This window comes from Anabas testudineus, chromosome 6, assembly GCF_900324465.2.
Source record: "Anabas testudineus chromosome 6, fAnaTes1.2, whole genome shotgun sequence".
In the NCBI taxonomy this organism is placed as follows: Eukaryota; Metazoa; Chordata; class Actinopteri; order Anabantiformes; family Anabantidae; genus Anabas; species Anabas testudineus.
The window spans coordinates 6,906,331-6,929,371 of NC_046615.1; the positions used below are offsets into that span (position 1 = coordinate 6,906,331).

The window sequence follows — 23,041 nt, forward strand, 5'->3', positions numbered from 1 at the left end:
TATCGTCAAGGCCAATGTACAGTAAGTAACAATGTAAGCTACTTTCATCTGACCACACTGGCAGGTCTCTGCACAGCTAAATAACCAGCACTGGGACAGACAACACAAAGCACCCTAAGAGACAGAAACACAGACACATTAACACACACATGCACACACTTGCAAATCCAATACTGTATTGATTTGTACAGCACAAAAATAGAAGGACAGATTGGGTCAATCCAGTCCTTCTCAACCGCAGAACACAAGTTCACATCAGTCAAACTATAATTTTCAGTATTCTACCTAGTTCAACACTTTTGTTTGACCTGTTTTAGTTATTATTTATAGAGTGAATATGATTAATTGATATAAGACAATAGAGAAAGTGAGAGGGTCAAGCAGCATTTGACAGGAAAGAAGATGGAAATGTGATCGGACACTTCCATCTGGTGGTTAAGAACTGGCATTACTAAGGGAGAGTTTTATCAGGGAATTATAAGCACGAATAGATGAATTTAGTTTGTTCTGCTTTGCTTTTGTTTCGAAACTAAGTGCAGGCACATCCAGAGGCACAGTGGAGGCACAGAGAGGAGGTCTGACTGGTTTCCAGACTAGCAACACATTAACCATTAAACACACTTCAAGCTTGTCAAATGCTCTTTGACATAACAGAAAAAATAAGGCATGCAGGCCATTAAATGGATGAACTAGTATTTTACAACCGCTAATGAAACTATCACAAATTAGATGAATAATTTAAGCAAAATGTAAGAAATGAAAACTAACATGTAATTTACTAAATCTGCCACAGGGAGGTAGTGTAAGTCACTGTATGCTGAAGCAGACACTGCGTCCATTTTTTAGTCTTTGTGCTTAGTTTTCAGTTTGAAATACTTCCCAGCACTGCAAGAGATACGAAAATGTCTGAATCAAATTCCTAATGATGTTCTTTAAAAGGTTTTATCCAGCTTCCAGTCAACCGTAACAGTAACAAATAGGCTGTTCAGTGCGGCTTTGAGAAGGGAGCAGGCTGTCAGTGTTGCTGCATGTTCAAGCCATAAACATGTGAAACCAGTTTTTCCTCCTCTCTGTATCCCACCTACTCCTGAGGCTTTATCATCGCCTTCGCCGAAGATGAGGAAATACTGAGGCAGAGTTATAGGTGCTGGGCTGGTACGTTGGGGACAGCTGCCGCGTGCGTTGTCTTGAATAAATATGTGGTTTGAACTCTAAGGTTAGCCACTCAGGGTCTATCATAATCGGCTGACTGCAAAGAGGCAAGCTGGAGTCGCCCAAGTCAGGCAGAGATGTAGCTGACGTTTGGATCGTTTCAGAAAGTGCGTCTGAAATCCACGCAGACATGGACGGACACGTGGTTAGCTCTACAGAGGGAGGACTACAGAGGGTCAGGGAGGTGTTCAGGGTGTGGGTGGTGATGATGGAATGGCTGTGGAGCCTGACGGGGCTGGGGGGAGCTGTGAAGGCACCTCTGCGACTTACTTTGGGTGGGCTGCTTTTTATCTTGGGCACTTTCGCGCCACGGCCGCGGTGGGTCTGCTCATTGTCGAACTCCAGATCCTCCAGGCGTTGGGTCAAGGCCAGTTTCTGCTGGATAGCCATACGGAGGAGGGAGTTCAACGTCTTTTTCTCATCCTCTGCTGCTGCCAGCTGCCTCTGCATCTCATCCAGCTGGGTAACATATTCATCACATCTACAGAAAGAAGGGGAGACATGGACACATTGTTGTTTAGACAGCAAAGTCTTTAGACAACCAAACACTTACTTTCACATCTTCATATGTCCAGAACTCACCTTGTGGCAAACATGGCCCTGAGGGAGGAGAAGGTGGCAGCATCTTCTTTTAGAGCCTTCAGCTCATTCCTCAGTTTCATCATCGTCTCTGTTACCATAGCCTTTTCATTCTCATACTTGCTCTTCAAATTAGCCAGTGCAACCTCTGCTGTCTGCAAAGGAGAACATTTAGATTTAATACTTCAATTTCCATGGAAAAAAGGGTGTTTTGAATTTTTCATGATGCATTAAGAGCGCAGAAAAATCTTTACCTGCTTATTGGCCTTGAGAACCAGTCTGAGTGTGGCTATCTGCTCTCTCTTGGTACTGAGCAGGGACTTGAGCTTGAGTATCTCCTCCATGCACGACTCCTTGTCCTTGTCGAGCATAGGTGCCAGCTCCCTGGCTGCCGCCCTCTGCCTGGACAGTTGCAGTGAGCGGTCAACAGCCTTCTGGAGGTGTTTGATCTGGTCTCTGATGATGGCGTTCAGGTTGTAGATATTCATTGGCTCCTTCCGCAGGTCTCCGCCTGCATCTGAGGGCACTGGAGATGGGCAAGGAGAGATACTGATGACTGGGGAGCCTGTGGGGTTGCGGGTGGGGCTGCCATGGCAGGATGAGGACTCTGCTGTGTTTGCTGTTGTGTCGTTGTGATGGGCATCTTTGCTCGGGGAGTCCATGGGACTGCGCAGGGACTCAGAGGAACAAGCTGCAGATACTGCAGCAAGACGTCGAGCTAGGCGAGGTGAGAGCAAAGCCCTGGGGTCGTCTGAGCCTTTCAAGCTGCCGCTGCGCGTGATGCGGCTCTGCCGGTAGTAGTCCAGCATGACGCGGTTAGGCGTCTCATTGTTGCACAGGCAAACGTGGTGGTAGAGCTGCGCCAGTTCTTCACTGAAGGTCACCAGTTCATCCTGCGCTGCATTCAGCATGCTCTGACTCTCTGTGGCTGTGCTCGTGGCTGCTCGGAGTTCTGCCTCCAGGCTCGCCACCCTCTCCCGACCCTCACGGCAACTGCGCTCCAAATGAGTTACCTGCTTGGAAGAAGTCATTTGGGCATTTGGAGTGTTATATAGGGCTTAAACAAACGGAGTGAGGTTAAAATATATGAGTGAAACACTCAAGGTTATAACAGTTGCAATAAAAACATAAACCTACACTGCATGCAACAATGACAAACCTGTTCACTCAGTGCCTGGAGCTTGTCGTCACTATGGCTGTCTCCCTGCCCCTCCACAGCCTGGTTATACTTCTCCTTCAGGGCCTTGAGCTCTGCTTTCAGGTCGATCACCTCCGTCACCGCCACCTTGTACTTACACTCCAAGATCTCAAACCCGTGGATATCAGTATCATAGTGGCCATTGGCTGGTGGTGACACAGAGCCACCATCTGGCTTCTCACTCTGTTGTGGGTCATCAAGCTCTTTGTCCCCATTGAGGCATTTCATGGCGTTGACGCGCTCTGTGAGGCGGTGGACCCGCTCATTCTGCTCAGTCAGGACACCCTGCGTGTGCTGCAGCTGGGTCTGTGATTCCTGCAGGTTCATGAGCAGCGCTGCCTTTTCACGCTCCACCTGCAGAACCCCATGACAGTCAGTCAAAAGATAGTCTAGTCTTCAGTAAACTGCCCTGGTGTAGTCGAGCTAAATGAACCTGCAGCATTTCCCAATAATAAAATCCAGATAAAAACAGAAGGCTGTTGATAAAAGCTATTGCAGAACTCCAGCTTTAGTTACGCAAATGCATAATCAGAATGACCTGGCTAAACTACAAAACATAAAGGGGTTAATAAAGATAACGAAAATGTTCCATGCAACCATCATAATTAAGCAGCAAGTGAACAAACTTATAATATGTCAGCTGACCTATATTTCTGACTATATAAACATGCGTATTGACATGTTTTGCAGTGTTTCTTTTCTCAACAGCTGTTCGGCTGCTTCTTGGTTCCTTATTTCATTCCTAAAGCGAAGCGATACACATTCTTTGACTGTGTCTATCTTGAGAAAGACAAATTGATTTTACAAAATGTAGCTGCCATTGACAGGCCTGCTGACATTTACATCCCTCCCAGAATAATCAACTCAAAAGAGGTAATTGGGGACTGATTGGGGAGTAATTGTGTTTATAGAGAAAGGCACACCGCTAAAACAGCAGCTACTAATTAAATTTTATCTTGGCCATGGAATTCAGCTAGGGCAAAAACTACAGTATTAGTGACTTAATTTGATTTTAGCATGAATCTGACCTGAGTACCTATATTTGTAGTGTATGTAGTTTAACTCATATTCTTTCTGTGTGTTGCTCTTTCTGTAGTTGACTCAGTTCATAAATGAGTAATACAGAGTAGTAATATGCTCTGTTTTATGGGTGGAGCCCATTATAATATAATCTTAGGACTATTTGTGAAATGTAAGTGGACAGTGAACAACAACAAAAAATAAACTTAGTTTGACATGTTCCCTCCATGTTAGGGTCTCCATTTCTCTAAACCCAAAGCAGAAATAGTCAGTTTCTGTCCCTGTCTCGCTATTGCATTTGTTCCCTGTGCTTATCAGACGCTAATCACTCTGACAGAGCTTCCTATGACACACGCAAATGCATCGCTACAGTCTCCATTTACTGTGGGACTCTGTGCTCTGCTCTGCTGTGTCTGGAGTCCTAGCTGCTTGTGCATGGTTATGTTCAAAGACATATATAAAACATGATATACCTTTGTGCATCGGGTTACTGCGTTGAATGTTTAACAGTATATTCTAACATGGGGCGTGTGTTGCTGTCAGAACAACGCCATCAGTATTGATTTCCTACTTTGAGGCTATTTCCTGTGACCCACCTGTAGCAGCTGCTGTTTGAGCTTCTGTATCTCGGACAGGTTGAGCTCACTGAACAGGTCCGGCACAGGGTGCAGGCCTTCTACTTTGCGGCCTGGACAGTACTCCCCATTAATCTTAGTCAACCCTGACGCTGTGTGGAGGTGACCGTTGCGACGGTTGCTGTCCTCGTTGTTGCCATTGGCGGCAGGGACAGCACTGCTGTTGTTGGTGCCGTTCGTCCCATTTGTGTCCTCGGGGAACTTGAGGCCCTCAACGCCAGTCACACTGAGAGCCAGATGCGCCCCTGCTCCGTAGACACTGTCGGTCAAGCTGATGTGGTGGGCCAGCTCCTTTCTCAGATTGTTCTTCTGCTCACGTTCACTCTTGAGGGCATCCAAGGCCTCCTCCAACTGACCCTCAGAGATTTCCTTTAGGCGTAATGCATCTTCAAGCTGGCTGTTAAGAAGAACAGTCTCCTCTTCCAGCACCTTAATTTCATGTTTGAGCCCCTCGTACTCCACCTGGGCAGAAGGCAGGCAGGAACAGAAAAAAAAAGATTAGATTTAATTATTTATTAGTTTTTAAAACATAAGAATCTTATTTGTTAATAACTGAGCGGTCGAATCCAATTTCAAAATAAAGGAGACTCACTATAGGGAGGGATTAAATAGACAAGCAAAAACAGAATTAGATAAATAATAAATAAATACAAATTAATATCCCCTTGAAAATGTTTAAGAATAAGAATAATTTCACAAAACTAATTCAAACTCCACAGGACTTCTGATGATTTAGCATTTGCAATCGTGATGTGGGCAAAAAAATGTCTTAAAAGTAATTTAGATTTGGTTTAATTGCAAGTAAAGGCATTCTCTTTTACCTTAGTTAACTTAGCATGACGTAACTTTTATAGTCAGAGTCCCTTATACTGATAAATGCACTTATTCTGGCACAGTAAAAAATGGGTATTAGAATTAGTGATTCCTGACAATACAGACACTGTACAGTATGTGGAACCGAACAGGGGTCATGAAATGGGACATAAACCACGATGAGCAAATAGATGAGAGCACCGTTTTACACCGTGCATCCTGGAACTTTGTGACCACATTTGGAGGTGTTTTTACAATCTTATATTGGGAAATGTAGCGTGAGTCATTAATGAGTGAGCTGACACAGAGTTCAGTGTATCAACATTAAAAGCGATGACTAATCTGTATGGAATGAGTAAAGATGTGATAGCAAAAGTTATCAGGGTGCTAAAGTGACGTTTGTCTTCATACTGACCTGGTTCTGCTTGAGTGTAGAGACTAGTTTCTGCAGCGTGATGTTCTCTTCCTCCAACTCCGTGTAATCCTGAAGCAGCCTGGTCTCTCTGAACTTGTACTCCTTGATCTCCTCCCTCATCCGGCTCCTTTGTAGTTCCATCATTTCATTGCTCTGCACCAGCAGAGATTATGATAAGGTTTAGGAAAAAAATTACAGGATCTTAAATGCAATGCACCCTCAGACTTCCAGAAAGGTCATTCTTTCAGGTCACCTGCTGTGCACAGATAGAAACGTGAGCATATGCTAGACCAGATAAATTGCAGAGAGGAGAAATGTTGGAGAAAAGCCCCGACAACAAAAGTCATAAATCTAGGTACAGTAGGCAGCCGCACTGGGGATATATTGAGACCTCAGCAAAATCATCTGTGCTCACACAACTACTAATGTTTTATCCCAAGGAACAGGGAGATGAATGAATATTGTCTCTGTTGGAGCAGACACTGTCCATTTAAAACTATCACCATGTTACTTTTAGGCAGGTTCATCTCTACAGCTGACTCAGACATAAGTCAAGGCTCCAAATGCGGAAACTTGTTTTTAAAGTAGTGCTGCCTGCTGTTTAGATATATAGAGACTGAACATTGCATTACAGAGATGAACTATGTAACATTTTCAAGTCACATGATGAACTGAAAAGCAGGATTTGAATGATGGTCCTATATCAAAGCACACATTAAATCTTTTAATTTATCTTCTTATTTGAGTACACAAAGTAATGAAAGAAAAATGTGCATATGCGTATTTCAGAGTTTACTGCAGAGCTGCCTGCAGCTCCCCCTGAAGCTTCCTGCACATATAGCAGAAGTGCTGACCCATACACAGTGTCAGGATTTGCTGATACACACACAGAAGTAAGAAGCACACAGGTCACACACACACACACACACACACACACACACAGAGGGCCTCTTTAAGGCTTTGAACTTCCAGAATCTCTACAGTATATTCCTGTTTGTGTATCAATTTTAGAGCTGGTAACTGGACTGAAACTAAACACTATAATGACGACGCTGGGTCTTTTGATTTGAACAGTGGCTGACAGCAGTGCCTACACTCTTGAAACTAATGGAGGCTAAACTGCGATAGCTTCTGCAGTTGCACTGAAAACTACTCTATAGGAAAATAATCATTATACAGCTGATTCTAGTGATGCTTCTCTGCTACAAGTTGCCCAATTTCATAGTCACAAAACCATGGGTAATTACATCTGAACTGGGTTTGAAGTGCACCGGATTAAAGGCCAATTATCACTTGGAGAAGCTCAATAGAAATGTAGCTGATCAGGAACTACAGCAGCCGGGGTCAGGGACAGTGCGGCTCTCAGTGCTGGACATGAGCCTGTCACAGCCCAGCCCCTGACCTGGAGCTCACAGCACTGACTGAGACAGCTTTGACAGATACACTGGCAACCATAGCAGAAATTCACCTATGTTGTATTGACTCATCATTATCACAGTGTCGGAGAATAAGTACAAAAAAAATTATATTAAATAAAATTATATATCTGTAATATATCAGTATATCTTAATAAGCTATGTGAAAGGCTGCATGGAACCTGCAAAAATCCTTTGGTGAGATGTGTCTTGCCACATTAATTCAAGAGCTATGACTATGTCAACTAGCCTTATCAGGCAATTAGCTTCCCAATGAACATATAGAGTTTGTTCTATATTCTATGTTCAGTAATCTGGACTATCTCGACCAACAGGCTTCCTGTCCTTTACATCACTCTGCTTATATTTTGTAGGTTTAGACTATGGCAACTATACGTAACAACTCAGCCTGGTGGATTTAATGAATGAGAGTGTGTGTGTCTGTGCATAGTACTGGTTGTTTGATGAGAGCAGCCTGCACATGTGCCGAGCTCAGGGCATTTCACTTATTCCACAGCTTAGCGCCGGATTTGCCCCCCACAATGGGGTCGTGGCCGTGGTGTCTGACCCCGGCTCGAACTCTTGCGCTGCCTGACACAATGACTGCAGACATGTATGTAAGCATAAATGCATGCTACCACACATGCATATCATTTTCTCTTTCTGGGGTTTGACCCCTTTCTGTCCGTGACTTTGATCCTTTGGCTTTTAGAAACACACCGATCTAAGTTAATCAACTGAAATAAGACATACAGCATGTTGTGGAAAATAGTCTGCAGTTTATGACTCAAACACATGTTAAATTTAGAGGAATTATGAAATTGACATACCACAAAATTAAATCATACTCCAGTTTTTATAACAAACTCCAAAAAGAAAAAAGTGTCCTTAAATTAATAAATCTATTATTAAAAAGTATAAAGAAGTATAAATGCAGATTTTTAGTTGGAGATCTTCTGTTTATATTAAAATATTATTTTTTATAAAAAGAAAAAACATGAAGTTATGGAAAAACAATATTTTATTACTAAAAGTGTTAATATAATTATGTGATTTCCAGCATCTGCAATCCTGTCTCACACATACTTAACGCGTATGACTCATTTCCTGTGTGCTCTGGTTTAGACTTGAAGAGATAAATCATCCATCTGCAGTCAGTAATTTCTAACAATCTCACCTCTCTTAGCTCCTGCACAAGCGCATTGAGCCTCTCGTTCTCTGCCTGGGCATTGGACGCCACAGAATGGCTTAGCGTCACCTCCGTCTGCAGCTCTGACAGACGGCCCACGTAGTAGGCCTCTTTACAGGCCGACTCCTGCAGCAGCGTCTCCTCATTGGTCTCCCCGTCCTCTGCCACCTTACGCTGGTTGGTGTAGGCCTGGCCAAATGCCTGGGGAGACAGAAACAGAGGGGGTGATTACAAGATGGGAGCAGCAAAGTGAAAGAATGCTATGCAAAAATAAAAAAACAAATAAAACATCCAGCAACCACAATTTGGGAAGTTAAAATTAAAGTGACACTGCTCCAAATCCTGTCATTTCACATCATTCACAGTTATGGCCAGTAAACGCACCACTGCTGTACTTTGGACCACCAACAGCAACAAAGGCCTTCCGTCTATGTGGGATGATGTTTCACTGTGATCAATAGACAAACTGTTTCTATTTTCCTGACAGGGGTTTTCACAGCACTGAGAGCTGACTTATCACTATAAAGGAGCCGCGGCCTGATTGAGAAAATCAAATCAGGAATCAACAGCAAAACAAGCCTAGACATCCAGTACCAACCTGGTGTGGTGGTAAGTGCACAAAAAGTCACTGCAAAAATATATACATGCAGGTTAAGTCAACCGGATAAGACGATATTTTATTAGGAGAATTTATTTTGTGTGGCCCTGCAGTATTTTTCTGACACCCCTCAACACACATGCACTTCCTGCCTTAGTGGTTCAATAAATACTAGAAACCATCCTTCACTTTCTCAGCAGTGGAGCAGTAAACATGGCTATGAGGCCCACTGTGGTCTCTGTGAGACACAATGGATCAATACTACCGTGTCTGAAAAATATTTTATAGTTTACAATTGCCACAGATGTACTTATTATAGTCTTTGGGATGCAGTTTCTGGACAGAGTCAGTCAACCAAATTGACCACACAGTCTGAATCATAAGAGAGCCATGTATTTGGAGGTAGATGTATTAATAATTCACACACAGTCTTCCCAGTCTCACCTCACCATAATAACAACATTTTCTCTGTATGGGATGAATCATTTATAAAGAAACAAGCATCCATTATTCTGAGAAGACAAGCCCTCCACTGTGCAGCTGTCTCTTCTTCCTCCCACACTAGTCATTTTTCATTTTTCTGTTTGCTATTGATTCGCCAGCTAACCAGTTAAATAAGCAGTACACTGCATACTATTGAACAGGGGCAACCTATATGAGTCAAAAATCTAATTTAGCAGAGACGTTGTAACATATGGATCGCTGGCACAGAGAGGACAGCTTGTCTGTGGACATTTAGCTGCTGTACTGTAAGTTATGAGTTCAAACTGAGGTTAAATAAGATGGTGTGCAGTTTATTTAGACTCACAACTGCACCAAGCAGGGATACTCAGTTAGCCAGGTGACTCAAAGAGCATGCAACAACTTCTCTTAATAAATAATAAAAGTGTATGAATAAATATAAACAGCAAATCATGCATCATGCTGTATATAAATGAGGTGGTGAACATTCATAAAGACAGTGATTCCCCAATGGACACATTTATTTAAATTCACTACATTCTTTTGTTTCCCATTTGAATTACAAATATAACAGTTCCCAACATACGAGTAAGAAATAATCCAGCAAAATCTCTGTAAACATACAAAACATTTTGCCATTCAACTCTCTTTGTGTCTCTGCATCTCGTTTCCTCCTCTCTACCAGGTGCAGTGTGACTGTATTGGAGACTACGAGGGACGGTGTCTGGAACAACACAGTTGATTCGTTCTCAGCTGATTGTGAATAAATGAGCTTGCATTCCCGCTTCGGACGAGAGGTTGTCAGCATCCAAGCAGGTCTCACTTCAACAGCTGAGCCCTACACCACAGTCTGGCTCGGGAGGGACCCTGTGTTAGGCTTCTGGTGTCATGAAGTCAAAGGCAAGATGAGAGATTTATCAAAAGAGCGAAGTGTGTCAACAAAGAGGACTGGGGCAACAGTACAGATGTTACTTCTACTTTTACTCATTGTGTGTAGCATGACCAGGGGCCTGTTCAGGACAGTGGTATTATTTCAGTTTTTCTTGTCTTACAGCACTGACATTTTGAAAAACACCCTTGTTAGACGCATGTAGGTGAAATACAAATTATAGCTTATAGGTTATAACTGTAAAAATGTTGGCCTGAAAAATACAACTAGGTGCTACAGTTAGACTAGGACCTTTCTGATTAATAGATTTTATACTCTTCTCTCTAGTTTTTCTTTAATTCTATCAACATATTTGATCCGGCATTTATGCTTTATTGACGTTTTTGCCAACTGACAAAACTGAGTTACAGCCTGTGATTCAGCAGCTACTTGGCCACAGAGAATCAGTGGGTCTTGGATGCGTAGCAAGAGGCAGATGGTTTCATAACAAGCCTCCTCTGTGGGCCGAGCCGTGCTCCTCGAAGTCTGCTCGCTCCATCTGCCTACTGCTCCTTTTAAAGGAAATCACAGTGACTGACGGCTGAGGGTCAGTGTTTACACATCAAGTCGCTGTCACACTGTATAGCTCCTGGTGGGTTAAAAATAACACTGTGACAGCTCTGTATTTCTCAGGCTAATTACATGTAAAACACTGGCAGTGCTGCCTGTTGTATCGTTATAGTGATAAATCTGCATTGTCCTCGTGTCCTAATTGGCAAACATGACAGAGGTATTCAAGCCAGAAAACATGAGAAGAATGGTGCAGGAGATTAAAGTTTAATATTTTCCTAAGGATGAAATTAATTCGGAGTCACAGATTGGCAGCATGTTCGGTTTTTCTTACTGAAAACCCCATAACACATTCAGCCTTGAGGCTCCTAGGCCTTCTGTGCCTCAGTGGATAAAGTCCAGACAATAGAGTCCTCTTCTATAGATATTCATCCCTGGGGCCATGGAAAGAGGTGCAGATACAAGGGAACAAACCAACCACTGCACCAATGTAAAGGGAGAAGGATGTGTGTGTGTGTGTAACCCTGAAATCCTTCCCTTTCTGTTGCAGTCCTTAACGAGGAGTCAGGGGAGGGCCTGTGGGTGTGTGTGTGTATATATGCAGGAGTCTATTTTTACATCCTGGAGGGGTGGCTGTTAATCTCCACCAAACTCTGTACGTAGTCTAGATGTGTTGTAAAACAAGCATATTTATAGGCAGTAATTTATCCTTAGCTAATGATCTAGACTTGATTAAAACTTAAAGTTTAGAGGGCAAAGCTCTGAGCTAAATCGCAATAATTTACGATTTATTTATGTGCAATTATGTATTCAAGCTCTAATGAATGTGGTTTTTAATTACTTGATCTGGATTACCTGGTTAATTAAGACAGTGACACCGCTCAGATCATCCTTCATTCATTTTTTTCATCACCATAAAGTTAAAGGCTAATTCATGGATGATGTGACAAGTAAAAAATTAAATAAGAACAAAGTTTTAAATGAGGCCGTAATAGATGTGGATTAAAGGCAGTTTAACTGTGCTAACCCAAATATATTTCAATCCTGTACAAGGCTGTGAATCTTTCATTTCTACATACAGTAAAGGCGGCTTGATGAGAACAAATCTCTGGTGCTGCAGTGTTACTGGGAAACAGGAATCAGGATATTAATCAACTCATGAGAAGTTCTTATGATTGACACAGACACATACTGTACACACACGCGTGCACACACACTTGTCCAGATGGTTGGCCTCGACAACCACGTCAGGGATTTCAGTACCATGGAGAGAGACATGCAGACTGCTGGTGAGAAATCATGCAGCTGTTAGAGGCATGAAGGGAGCACAGTTTGAGTATGAATGTGTGTGTGTGTGTGTGTGTGTACGCATGTGTGGGTGTGCGAAGGGGGAGTCAGATCAGATAGAGTGATTGTTTCCTGCTGCAGCATGTGTCCCTACACGTGGCCTCAATGGGGTATATACGGGCTATTCTATGCTTGGCAATTAGTTGTTGTGAGTGTGCCACAGCACTGCAAGGAGGCCAAGCCAAATGATCCATCGTAAAAAAAACTTAACAAATGAAAACACACACACACACACACTAGTAACTAACTACAGTACAACACCAATATTAGAGACACACGTCAGAGGTAAAGATGAGTCCTGTCAAGCTTCTGTCAAGTATTTCAACTATGATGCCATGATGCGATTCGCCTAGTTTGGCTAGTGAATAAACTTTACACAATTTTGCAAAGCCTTTGGCTATGTCTCTGTCTGTCTGTCTGAAATACCGTCTTATCCTGTTGACAGAAATGTGATTATCCTTCGAGCTGGTCCACATAAGAACAGATGTACAGTCTGTCTTTCTTGGGAACTCCAGTAATCTGGTATTTCATGTTCACAAGCAAAACATCTAAGCAAAAACATGTTGTGATATTCCGGCTTTGACACTGTGATGTGGGTCAAAACACCGAGGTCCTACATTTTCCATAGGTAAACCTGCATTCCCATACAGACTTTCAGTTTTAAAGCTACAGTACGTAACTTTTTTTTCAGTTATTTCTTTGGTAGAAATATGTTCCAGACTCTTATTGTGGACGCTTCTTATTGAGGCTTGTTTTTCTCTGCTTGATTAGTATGTTTTTAGGCTGCAGAGGGTAGAGGAGCATAGCGAAGCAGGGAGAAGGAGGCCTGGGTGCAGCATAGTCAGCTGATTTTGAGTGTCATGCCACGACTAGCTTAAGCTGCATTTTGTAGCTTTAAGTCTCAAGACAACGTGAGATAATATATATTTTTTTTTTATCAGGGTCACAGAAAACATTATACAATTGTTTTCATAGGTCGAGCAGTTTGTTTTCACCCAATGTGAGTGACAGAAAGTGTAATGTGCAGTTTCATTCTTTCTTCCATATGTTTAATATCCTCTATAACCCATAAAGGATATATCCATGATAAAGTTATATTGCTATTGTTATATTCATGAAAAACTCTGGCCTGGCATATTTTGCCCTTTAACAAGGACACAGGAGTGACCTCATGTGCTTCTCAGCACCAGGGAAAAGTGCCAAGTCAGACATCTACCGTCTATCAAAACACACAAGCACATTCCAAGCAAGGGTAAGCTAGGTAATCACAGCCCAGCAAGAATGGAGGTCAGTCACACGAACTAAAAGATAAAAAAAATAAAACTGAAGATTGAAAGTAACTACATTAGTACAAATGTAAATGTCCACTGGCAAGAAAAGGTTTGGAAACAAAGAGACAAATTGGATTTCTACAAAAAACAACACCAAAACCCAGAAAAGAAACTCCTCATTCATCTGTATCAATATAATCAGCAGGTAAACTAACTAAAAGTTCAAAGATGATCTTTTCCAAAACAACTACTATTCTCTTCCCGCTCAGTGTTAAATCTGAACGTTTTGCAACAACTTTAAAAAGGTCTGCACTAAAGTCTCCAGAGACATGCTGCAACTGGATCCAATCCTCCGTTGAACCAAACTACAGTAGAGAGAAAACTTTAGACTGGACTTTAGATGACTGGAACAAAGTAAAGATGAGTTTGATGTGTTTAGTGAAGAACATATAGTACAAAACTCAGATGCAGAGGTCATGAAAATATTGTAGATGCATGTCTAACACCATTAGTGAAGCAGTGAGTTGGGAACATTATTTGGTAAAGAAAAAAGAGTAGCTGCTGGAATACTCTTGTGATGGTTTGACCAGCCCATTCACCAAATGTGAAACCAATCAAGCTGGTGTGGGTGATGCTGGAGAGCTTGAGAACACTGTTCAGAGGTTTGGGGAAGTGCTGCAGAAGGCCTGGAAAGAAATTACACCTGAATATCTTTAAAAAAGAAAAAAAGGCGTTTCATTTAATGTTTGTTAGTCTGTAGAAAGCTCTACTATTTGGGAATTATTGTCCACGCTGACATTAAGTTAGCACGATGTGAATGTTTTAGAGACAGTAAGAGAGACATGACAGTGAATAGGAATTCCCCTGCTTCCTCCTTTCTGCTAATGCGCTACAGCCTAATATTCCTCTGGCAACAATTATGCTCTTATGCTGACACAAGAATAAAAAAAAAAAAAAATCTATAACGCTGGATAACCACTGAAAAACGCCTTAATGTGCTTTAGAGTCAATAATCCAAGTCTTTAACAAGAAATCCACAATAGCGTCGCATCTGTTGCTTTCTCACCAACCGAGCGTGTGCAGTTCATGCAGCGTGAATCGAAACGCTCTGCCAGGAGACAGGCTGTATTTAGTTCAAAAGGATGTGGCTTGTTCAAATGATTCGACTTGGCTCAAGTCTGCATGTGATAAAAAATAGATGCTTGGATTCTTGCCCTGAATGTCTATCACTTATGTGTGACAGGATGAATGGACATTGAATTTGTAGAAAAGGAGGCTGCTAAGCATCAGATTTGTTCACTCCTTATTTCCACTCTTCTCTCGTCACATATATATGTGCCCTGTCACATCTGTAGTTTTTTTTATCTTCTTACTAACTATAAACATAAAGAATTTTATGCTTTACCATCATATAGTAAGCTCTGATGAGAGTGCACGGACAGGAGAGCACTAACACAGTGCACACGCTGTACCAGCTGTGACTGTGTCACATGCAGCTTTCTCTCTGCTTGGTAATGGGACCTCGAGGAGATCATGAGCAAGTGGACCACAAAAACACATGGCCGACCCTTTAGGGCATTCCAGCACACAAACATATACGCAGAAACACGCCTTGCACACACGACAGACACACACTCAGTGAAGTACATGCACTTCACCGGTATTCATCCCTACCTCCTGCCTTTCATTTGAGCACAAGAGCCATCAGGCTGGAATGGAAAAGTGCTGAGTGAAGAAGGGAGGAAGGAAGAAAGGAAAGAGGGAAGGAAGGATATAATAAAAACTATTTTGTATTTTTTCCTTGCTTATCAATTAAATATTTTAATACTTTGAATGTTTAAGTCCCAAAGTGTCCTTGAATTATAACAGGAATTAGGGCTGCAGCTACTATTTTCGTAACTCAAGTGGATATTCGCGTGTTTGAAAGTGCATGTGTTTGCATGCGCAGGTTTGAATGAATGAATGTGATCCTGCAATACGGTACGGCTGCATCCCAGACAAATCCTCTCCCCGAGGGCGCAGCCTGATAAAGGCAGTGAATCACAGAGACTCTGAAGTTCATGAAAACTGAAGTAACTGAATAAACTGTCCATGTCCAATATAACTGTGACTGACCTATTTAACTTATGTCCTCTGTTTTTCTTTTCCTGTTTCATTTTAGCTCCTAATCTCTCAAAATCATTTTCCCTAAAATGTTTTATTTATTAATATCCAGAAGCCTTTAAGTGGTTTCTCTCTCCATCATAATCTTTTTTAAATGACAACAGGCCATTTTCATTATGATCCCTAACGAAGCACTAAGTCTCCTCAGTCATTTGAGTGTTCAGGAACTGGCCCGGGGTGAGGAGGAATTAGAGCGCTAATGTAAAGTGGAGACTGACTCACTCTGTCTCCTCTTTCTCACATTCCCTCCCACCCTCTTCAGTCCTTTACCTTGTAAATGAATCCAAGCCCAGAGTGAACAGCACTGAGGAGGATAGCGATAGAGAAATATTGTGTTTGTATCTATTGGTTTGACGTGACAGATTTCTCCTGATAGAGAGCACTCAGCCGAGCCGCACTAACGCAGACTACAATAGAAATGCTCTTCTGCACACAGTGACCCTCTTGGTATTGACACGCGGGGCCTCTGGGTGACTCTGTTTTTGTGCAGTCATCAGAGAGCCTCCGTGCCAAGTCTGCAGCCCTGTGTGAAACCTCCAGAACAGATGGACTGCTGCTGTTGAAACTGGCTACTTGTAAAGACTTCATCACACACACTTTGGTAGCTACTCTTTAACTAGAGTCCCCTGTGAGGTTGATAAGTAACATATCATGTGTTGTGCTTGATAATTCCCCAACTGATAACTGTAACTTTGTGAAGGGAGCATGGAGCTTTGAACTTCATGGTATTGTCAGCATGCTAACAGTTTGCTGAGTAGCAACTGATGCAAATGGACAAAATAAATGTTAAATCTCCTCCTCCCACTGATGAACAGCGCGACATTGCAAGAATGCCAGATATTCCAGATATAGCTCGTTAAATGTTGGGATTTATAATCGACATATTTCTTACATATTTTAAATGGAGTGATTGGTTCATAGGTTCATAAATCTTCTTTCTCATTACTATTCTGTTCTTTTTCATTATTTTTCTGAAGTTTTTAAAAACTGTCCCACAGTAATATGTACTTAAACATCCTCCTGCTTCTTTCAGTTTCATGACCTACTGTCTCTCTACCTCAGCTCTCCTGTGAGAGAGACTGGGGTTAATTAAAAAGGTTAACTATGAGGATGATTTAATGTCTGTCTGAGTCTATACATTGCCTAACAGGATAAAAGTGACACGATCCTTTGCTCCTGATTCTGCGTCTCATGCCGATTGCAAGGACTTGTTTGGGTGTGCACATGCTCCTGCATGATGTGAGAAAGACGATAGGCAGGAATTTCAGATCATGATGTTTATTCTTGCTCCACATCATTGCTGGATATAATGGCCTCTGGTCATGTAGATAAGAGGCTTCTCTGCCCTCTGCAGAGAAGATAAACATCAAAGAAGAGCTGAAACTAAATTGCCGCGTCTAGACACAACCAAGACAGAGTAACTGAAGTCAGTGATGCTCTAAATTACTGACTTATACAAATCTATTTAATTCAAGCAGACAATGACGAGAAATTCAGACAACAAATGTCACAAGCATGATTGACTCAATGAAGACCTTTCGGCTGCAAATACAAAAGTTTCTTTGCAAGACGACCGGCTGCTTTTTTGCTACGCTTTCAGAGTTTGCAGCACACACAGCTAAAGTAGACGACTAATCGATAGAGCAGCCTGCAGGCAGGGGAGTCCTATTCCCTTTTCCCTTTAACCAACTACTGTATTTCACTGCAGCAAAAAATGAGCTTTCTGAAAAACATAGTGTGTGCACGGCTACGCAGACCTTAAGGGGCTCTGCAGGGGAAATAGCATCATTAAAGTCCCACTCGCTTTCATGTGAGGATCATGGGATTTCAGCCTCAGAGTGTTTTCAGTTGCGTTGACCCATTGTTCATCATTTTACTGCATACACAGTGACCAGACCACTTTCTATCTGCCTTCTCTCACCTCCATTAATTCAACACACCCATAAAAAACCTGAAGCAACAAAGACACTCGAGTTAAAGTCACTCACCACCACTTTACCTTCCTGCTGCCCCTCCCTTTCTCCCTCAATCACCAGCATCTGCACTCAACCTCGCCCCCACCGCTCCACTACACTGCTACACACATTACTCACACAGGAGAGAAAAAAACAAAAAGAAGAACAGTGGGCCTGATGTGTGACTCAACTACAAGGACAAATGACCTCCCCATCCTTCCCACACACACACACACACACACACACACACACACACCATCCCCGTATAAAACACCAGAGGTCAAACATAATGGCAGCATCTATATGCTCAACTGCATCCCCGAGCCTGTTGCTCAGGGCACAGGTCAACATCACCGGACCTGCAGCACATAATTTAGCATGAACATCAGGAGAGCATTCAATCCTCCCCAAGCATCGTCCTTTAAACTGAATGAATGACACAATAATGTGTTAACGGCTGCATCACCGTGAAAGACATCATTCTTGAGAGAGCTTTCCACTTGTTAAGTGGCTTAAGATCTGTTGAAACAGACTGCATTAGCTGACTACCATGCAACACTCTGCCAAAAGACTGTTTCATTTCTCACTTCTTATTTCCTAAAACACTGATTCACTTTCTGTCCTGTATCATATTATTCGACATGGAATCTGTCGGATCAGTTTCACCAACATCTCCACAATGCACGCTACGCTACACACAATGCAGCACAGCTCAGATATGATCCGTTTTCATCACGCAGAGCACAAATCGATGCATAATTCCCACTTCACTCCAGGGGGTGGGCAGCAGAAGGAAAGGTGGTGGATGAGAAGAGGGAGAGTCACGGGAAATGAGGAGGGGGGATGGTGGGCCGATGGGTCTACTACAGCCCGGCTGAAAGAAGGTTATTGATTCAGCCCCTTCGTTCGTGTTTACTGTCTCCCTGCGAACCCCTGCTGATGGAAAAGAAAAGCAAATAGGAGAAGGGGGAGTAGAGAGGAGAGAAACCTGTAATGTATCCTTTCTCCCCAGTCAGGACAGATAGATTTACAGCCACAGCTGCGCTCATGCCTGAGTTATCCTTGAAGTGAAGGCCCGGTCAAACACACATGAGGATATAAAAAGGAAAGGTCTCTTTTCACTCAGTGTTTCTTTTTGCACATGACCTTCGCTGGATTTTATGATTCAGTCGGATGGAGGCACAGTCAAGAAACAGCTTCACACTATCATTACTAATCCCTGAAGACCAAACAATCACATGATACCGAGTTGACTTGTGCAGCTACTGACAAAAGTTGTCAGTAAGATGCTGTGCGGCCTGTTGACGTTATGTTTTTTTCTGAAGGCAGAGAGGTTTCATTGTGACTTGATGAAAGATGACTGAATCTTTCTTTTTAGGTATTTAAAGTCACCACAGGAAGAATCTGATGCAGACCTCAGTTGGCATTTTTCTTTGCCTTGAGATGTGGGAACAGAACTGACTTGTGAACTGCCACTTTCGATCACAAATGTCAATTGTGCTGCAGACTTGTCAGAAATTTCAAGAATCTGAAAACATTTTCAGAAATAGTTGTTCAATGGAGAAAACAACACCTATCTGAAAAGGATTTTTTAGACCTGCCATTGCTCTCCGATAATTTGAGGCCTTGATGGCAATATAAATAGCTTTTCCGACTCTGCAGTGACGGCATCCTCCTCTTTCAGCCTCTTCCAGCGAGCCATATCAGAGGTTGATCTGCCCGGAGACAGCACTAAAAGGCCCAAACCACCGGGTAATGGTGTCACTGCTTAGGCAGCTACCCAAAGACGTACAGCACACACACACACACACACGCATGCAGTGATACTTGAAGTGAGAGAGTGAACGAGCAGGAAGGCAGAGAGAAAGACAGTGAGGGAGGATGAGTGAAAGAGCTGGCTGAAGGGAAAATATATAGCAGAGAAAGGGACACTACAGAGCAAGAAAACACTTCTCTGCTTTCAGTGCCAAAACACGCGCTCAGCATTTCTGCCTGGACCCTGCAGATGGGAGAGAGATTCCTACAGCCTGAAGCACATTCTGTATAAATACCAGAGAAAAAGTGAGATGGTCAAAGACTTTTACTTAGAAAGGTCTTTGTTAGAAAGGATCTAACAACACACCATCTCTTGTCATGGAAATATTTGCTCTCTGAAATAGCTAAATTGTCACAGTTTTAACTCAAAATTGTTCAGCTGTTATTTTAAGAATGCATTACTACTTTGTTTTTAATTACATTAATTATCACACACACACTTCTTAATTGTGAGTTTGGGCTGTTGCTCAGTCAAAACAAGCTAGATGAGGATCCTACTTATGGCTCTGGGAAATTGTGAGGTTTGAATTTAGGCCAAATTCAAACCTACTTATAAAAGGCTGGGACCTGGACCGAGGGCAAAGGACCAGACCATGTAAGCCACATATGTGACCATAGATCATGCGCAAACACGCATTCAATTCGGGCTTGTTTGCACATATACACAGCTGCATCTGCACACACAATGGAATACACTCAGCGGGACACCTGGAGCCTAGTGTGCTGGTTATTGATAATAAAATAATAACAAACAGTATGACACAACACCTGTTGTCTGCTTTGAGGCTGTGACAACATAAATAATTCTTTTAGGCTATTTTCTTTGGAAGATGAATGATGGCTGGATGCAATTAAAGATGTGATGATTTTCAAACAGAAGGAAAGAAATTATTTGAAGTCTTTGCAGTAGAGTTTTGATTTGCCATGAAAAAAAAACTAAATATTAGGAGATACTTGGTCCACCTAGTCCCAAAAGCAATTCCAATTTCCATTTGCAGCCTGCCTGCCTCTTCATAATGCACCTCTCCTGAGAGCTGATGTGAGGTTCGGTCTCTGTCATTCAGACTCTTACTCAATAAAGAGTGTGACAGGAGCCCTCTGGTAGCTGAATGCTTAGAGCCATAAAACAACGTCCTTGGTCCGGTGTCCAACCTTTTTTTCTATCGTGCCACAGAGAGGGCCACAAGCAGTGGTTGTTTGGCGGCAGACACAAAAAAATAATATTTAAGAAAACAAAAGAGTGCGACAGACACATTGGTGCTTTTCTGTGGAACTGAAACACCTCCAGAAAATGTTCCCCCCCGTCATTCTTTCTTGCCTCCTTCTCCTCCCCCTTCATATCCAGCATTGTTATCATTCTGCTTCCTTCTATTCTTGCATTCTCCACCATCATCTGACGCGTCACCCATCATTCAACAATCCATAAGTGTGAGGTACTAGCTGGACGGCGCTCTGCTGCCGGCTGTATTAGTCTGTCTCTTCATCTCAACTCGCCGCTTTGAGCGGCACAAAGATCGTTCTGATTCTGCGTGTGAGCCAAAACAAAATGTTCAACTAGTCAAGCGCTACAGGAAAAGGCCAAAGGGATAAAAAAAGGGACATGCGAGTCTGGAACCACACATGCATAATGTTACCACAGAAGCTGAGGATATATGATGAACCAAACGTGTTAGAAATGGCCAGTGATGGAGTCCTTTTAGACATCTCTGACGTGACTTCCTCTTCAGTTTTTATAAGGACATTCCATCTTTTCCAATAAACCATGCCACACAAACAAAGATTCAGCTTTTCCCTTCTTTTCTTACACAATGATTTTTGGATACAATATTATTTATTTCTATGTTTTCGAGCTTGCACAGAAACAACTCTGTTGTCTTGCTATTGTATGTATTGATTGCATGTAGACCTTGATAAGGACAATGGATTTAAAATAATATATGTATAATTGAACCATAATCTCTATTACTCTGCCTATAAATTGGACAACACTCATCAAAATATCATTAAAACCTTTATATTTATATTAATGCAATGTAATAATTAGGAACAATGTGACATGTGGAACCACTGAAACATGTTTTAGATTAAAAAGTTGCTTAAATGATTTTGTAAATGATGATGTTGATGAAAGTTATTCTGTGCAGCTCTCTCAAGCTTTATTTTGCATATATAGTGACTTTATCTCACTGGTGTGCGCATGATTAAAGATGACACTGTATAAATAATGACGAGGCCATATTGGCAGCACAGAACAATTATCCCCCTCTCTCTCTCACACACACACACATCTACAAAAAACACAGCCCTCAGCTCCCACCTTCTCCCGGCCCCTTTGTCTGTAGCATCTCCATAAGCGACCTTGAGCTGTGGAGCCCTGTCAGCATCCACCTCTTGTTGCTTAATGCATGTTGCATTGATGAAACACAGCCACACTTTGGAAAGTCGACATTCAAAAACAGTCTAGACCGAATGATGTAAACAACAACAACAACAACAACATGCTCTGGAATCTGATGTGTGAGGGTGTGTAACCTATGAACTTTCATCTTCACTGTTTTGACACTACAGTAACAAACAGCTGAGAGGTCCAGCATTGATGACTGGTGCCCTTCACACACACACACACACACACACACACACACACACACACACACACACACACACACACACACACACACACACGCTGTGCAGGAATCATGACACAATGAGCTGAGATTCACTGGTGTGGGAGGTGCAGAATCACAATCCTGAGCTTGCAATACAGACACTGTGACACAGACACCAACGCTGCTTTCTTGAGCTTCACTGCACGGAAGCACCATTAATCGTGCACTTTTTTTTTCACATTCTAACTTATTCAAAGAGGATAAAATCTAGACAATTACACAAAAAGTTCCAGTTGAATCTCATCAGTCATTTTGTTGAGGACCCCTGCTGCGTCCTACTCCCCACCCTGAGGCTCCTCCAGGTGGCACACAGGTCTACCTGCTGGGCTGAGCGCACAGGAACAACCAAAAAACAATCAAAATAAGAGAAAATACCAAAACGTCACTTGTTAAATGGCAGCAGACGCTGGACTGACACACACCCGAGTGCAGCACAGCACCTCTACCTCACCACAGCTGTCGGAAAGCAACAGCGCCTCGTCCACCCACCACCCACCACCCACCTCCTGCAGCTGCTCCAACTCCTTCCTGAGAGTCTCTTGCTCGGTCTCCAGATCCGCGTACTTCTGCTTCAGAGCCTGGTTTTCCTCCAGGACCACCAGACCGTATTCTGCAGCCCTGATTTTCTCACGGTTCGCCTCGGCCAGCTCCTGGGTGAGCCGCTCCACCTCGGCGCGGTACTCATCCACCGATTCTCCGCAGCCTCCACCGGCGGCCATCGCCCCTCTCTGTCTCTGTCCGTCCCCCTGGCGCTGTGCGGTTCCCCCCTCCAGTCTCACAAACCGCTCTGGAGAGAGCCGGAGAGGCGGGCGGAGGCTGAGAGATGCTGAATATCCGCCCTCCCCTCCTC

At 42.7% G+C, this 23,041-nt stretch overlaps 1 protein-coding gene across 2 annotated transcripts in view; it reads right to left on the minus strand.

Annotated features, from left to right (window-relative positions):
* Window positions 1-22,910, minus strand: part of bicd1a (bicaudal D homolog 1a) — a 26,253-nt gene extending 3,343 nt beyond the window's left edge. For both annotated transcript variants that reach the window (XM_026364634.1, XM_026364635.1), the window contains exons 1-8: window positions 22,695-22,910; window positions 8,465-8,677; window positions 5,873-6,025; window positions 4,606-5,106; window positions 2,951-3,343; window positions 2,046-2,804; window positions 1,795-1,946; window positions 1,483-1,693 (exon numbers count right to left, since the gene is read on the minus strand). In XM_026364634.1, the coding sequence (XP_026220419.1) occupies window positions 1,483-1,693; window positions 1,795-1,946; window positions 2,046-2,804; window positions 2,951-3,343; window positions 4,606-5,106; window positions 5,873-6,025; window positions 8,465-8,677; window positions 22,695-22,910 (2,598 nt within the window). The remainder of the gene's footprint in view (window positions 1-1,482; window positions 1,694-1,794; window positions 1,947-2,045; window positions 2,805-2,950; window positions 3,344-4,605; window positions 5,107-5,872; window positions 6,026-8,464; window positions 8,678-22,694) is intronic.
* Between the last annotated feature and the right edge of the window lie 131 nt (window positions 22,911-23,041).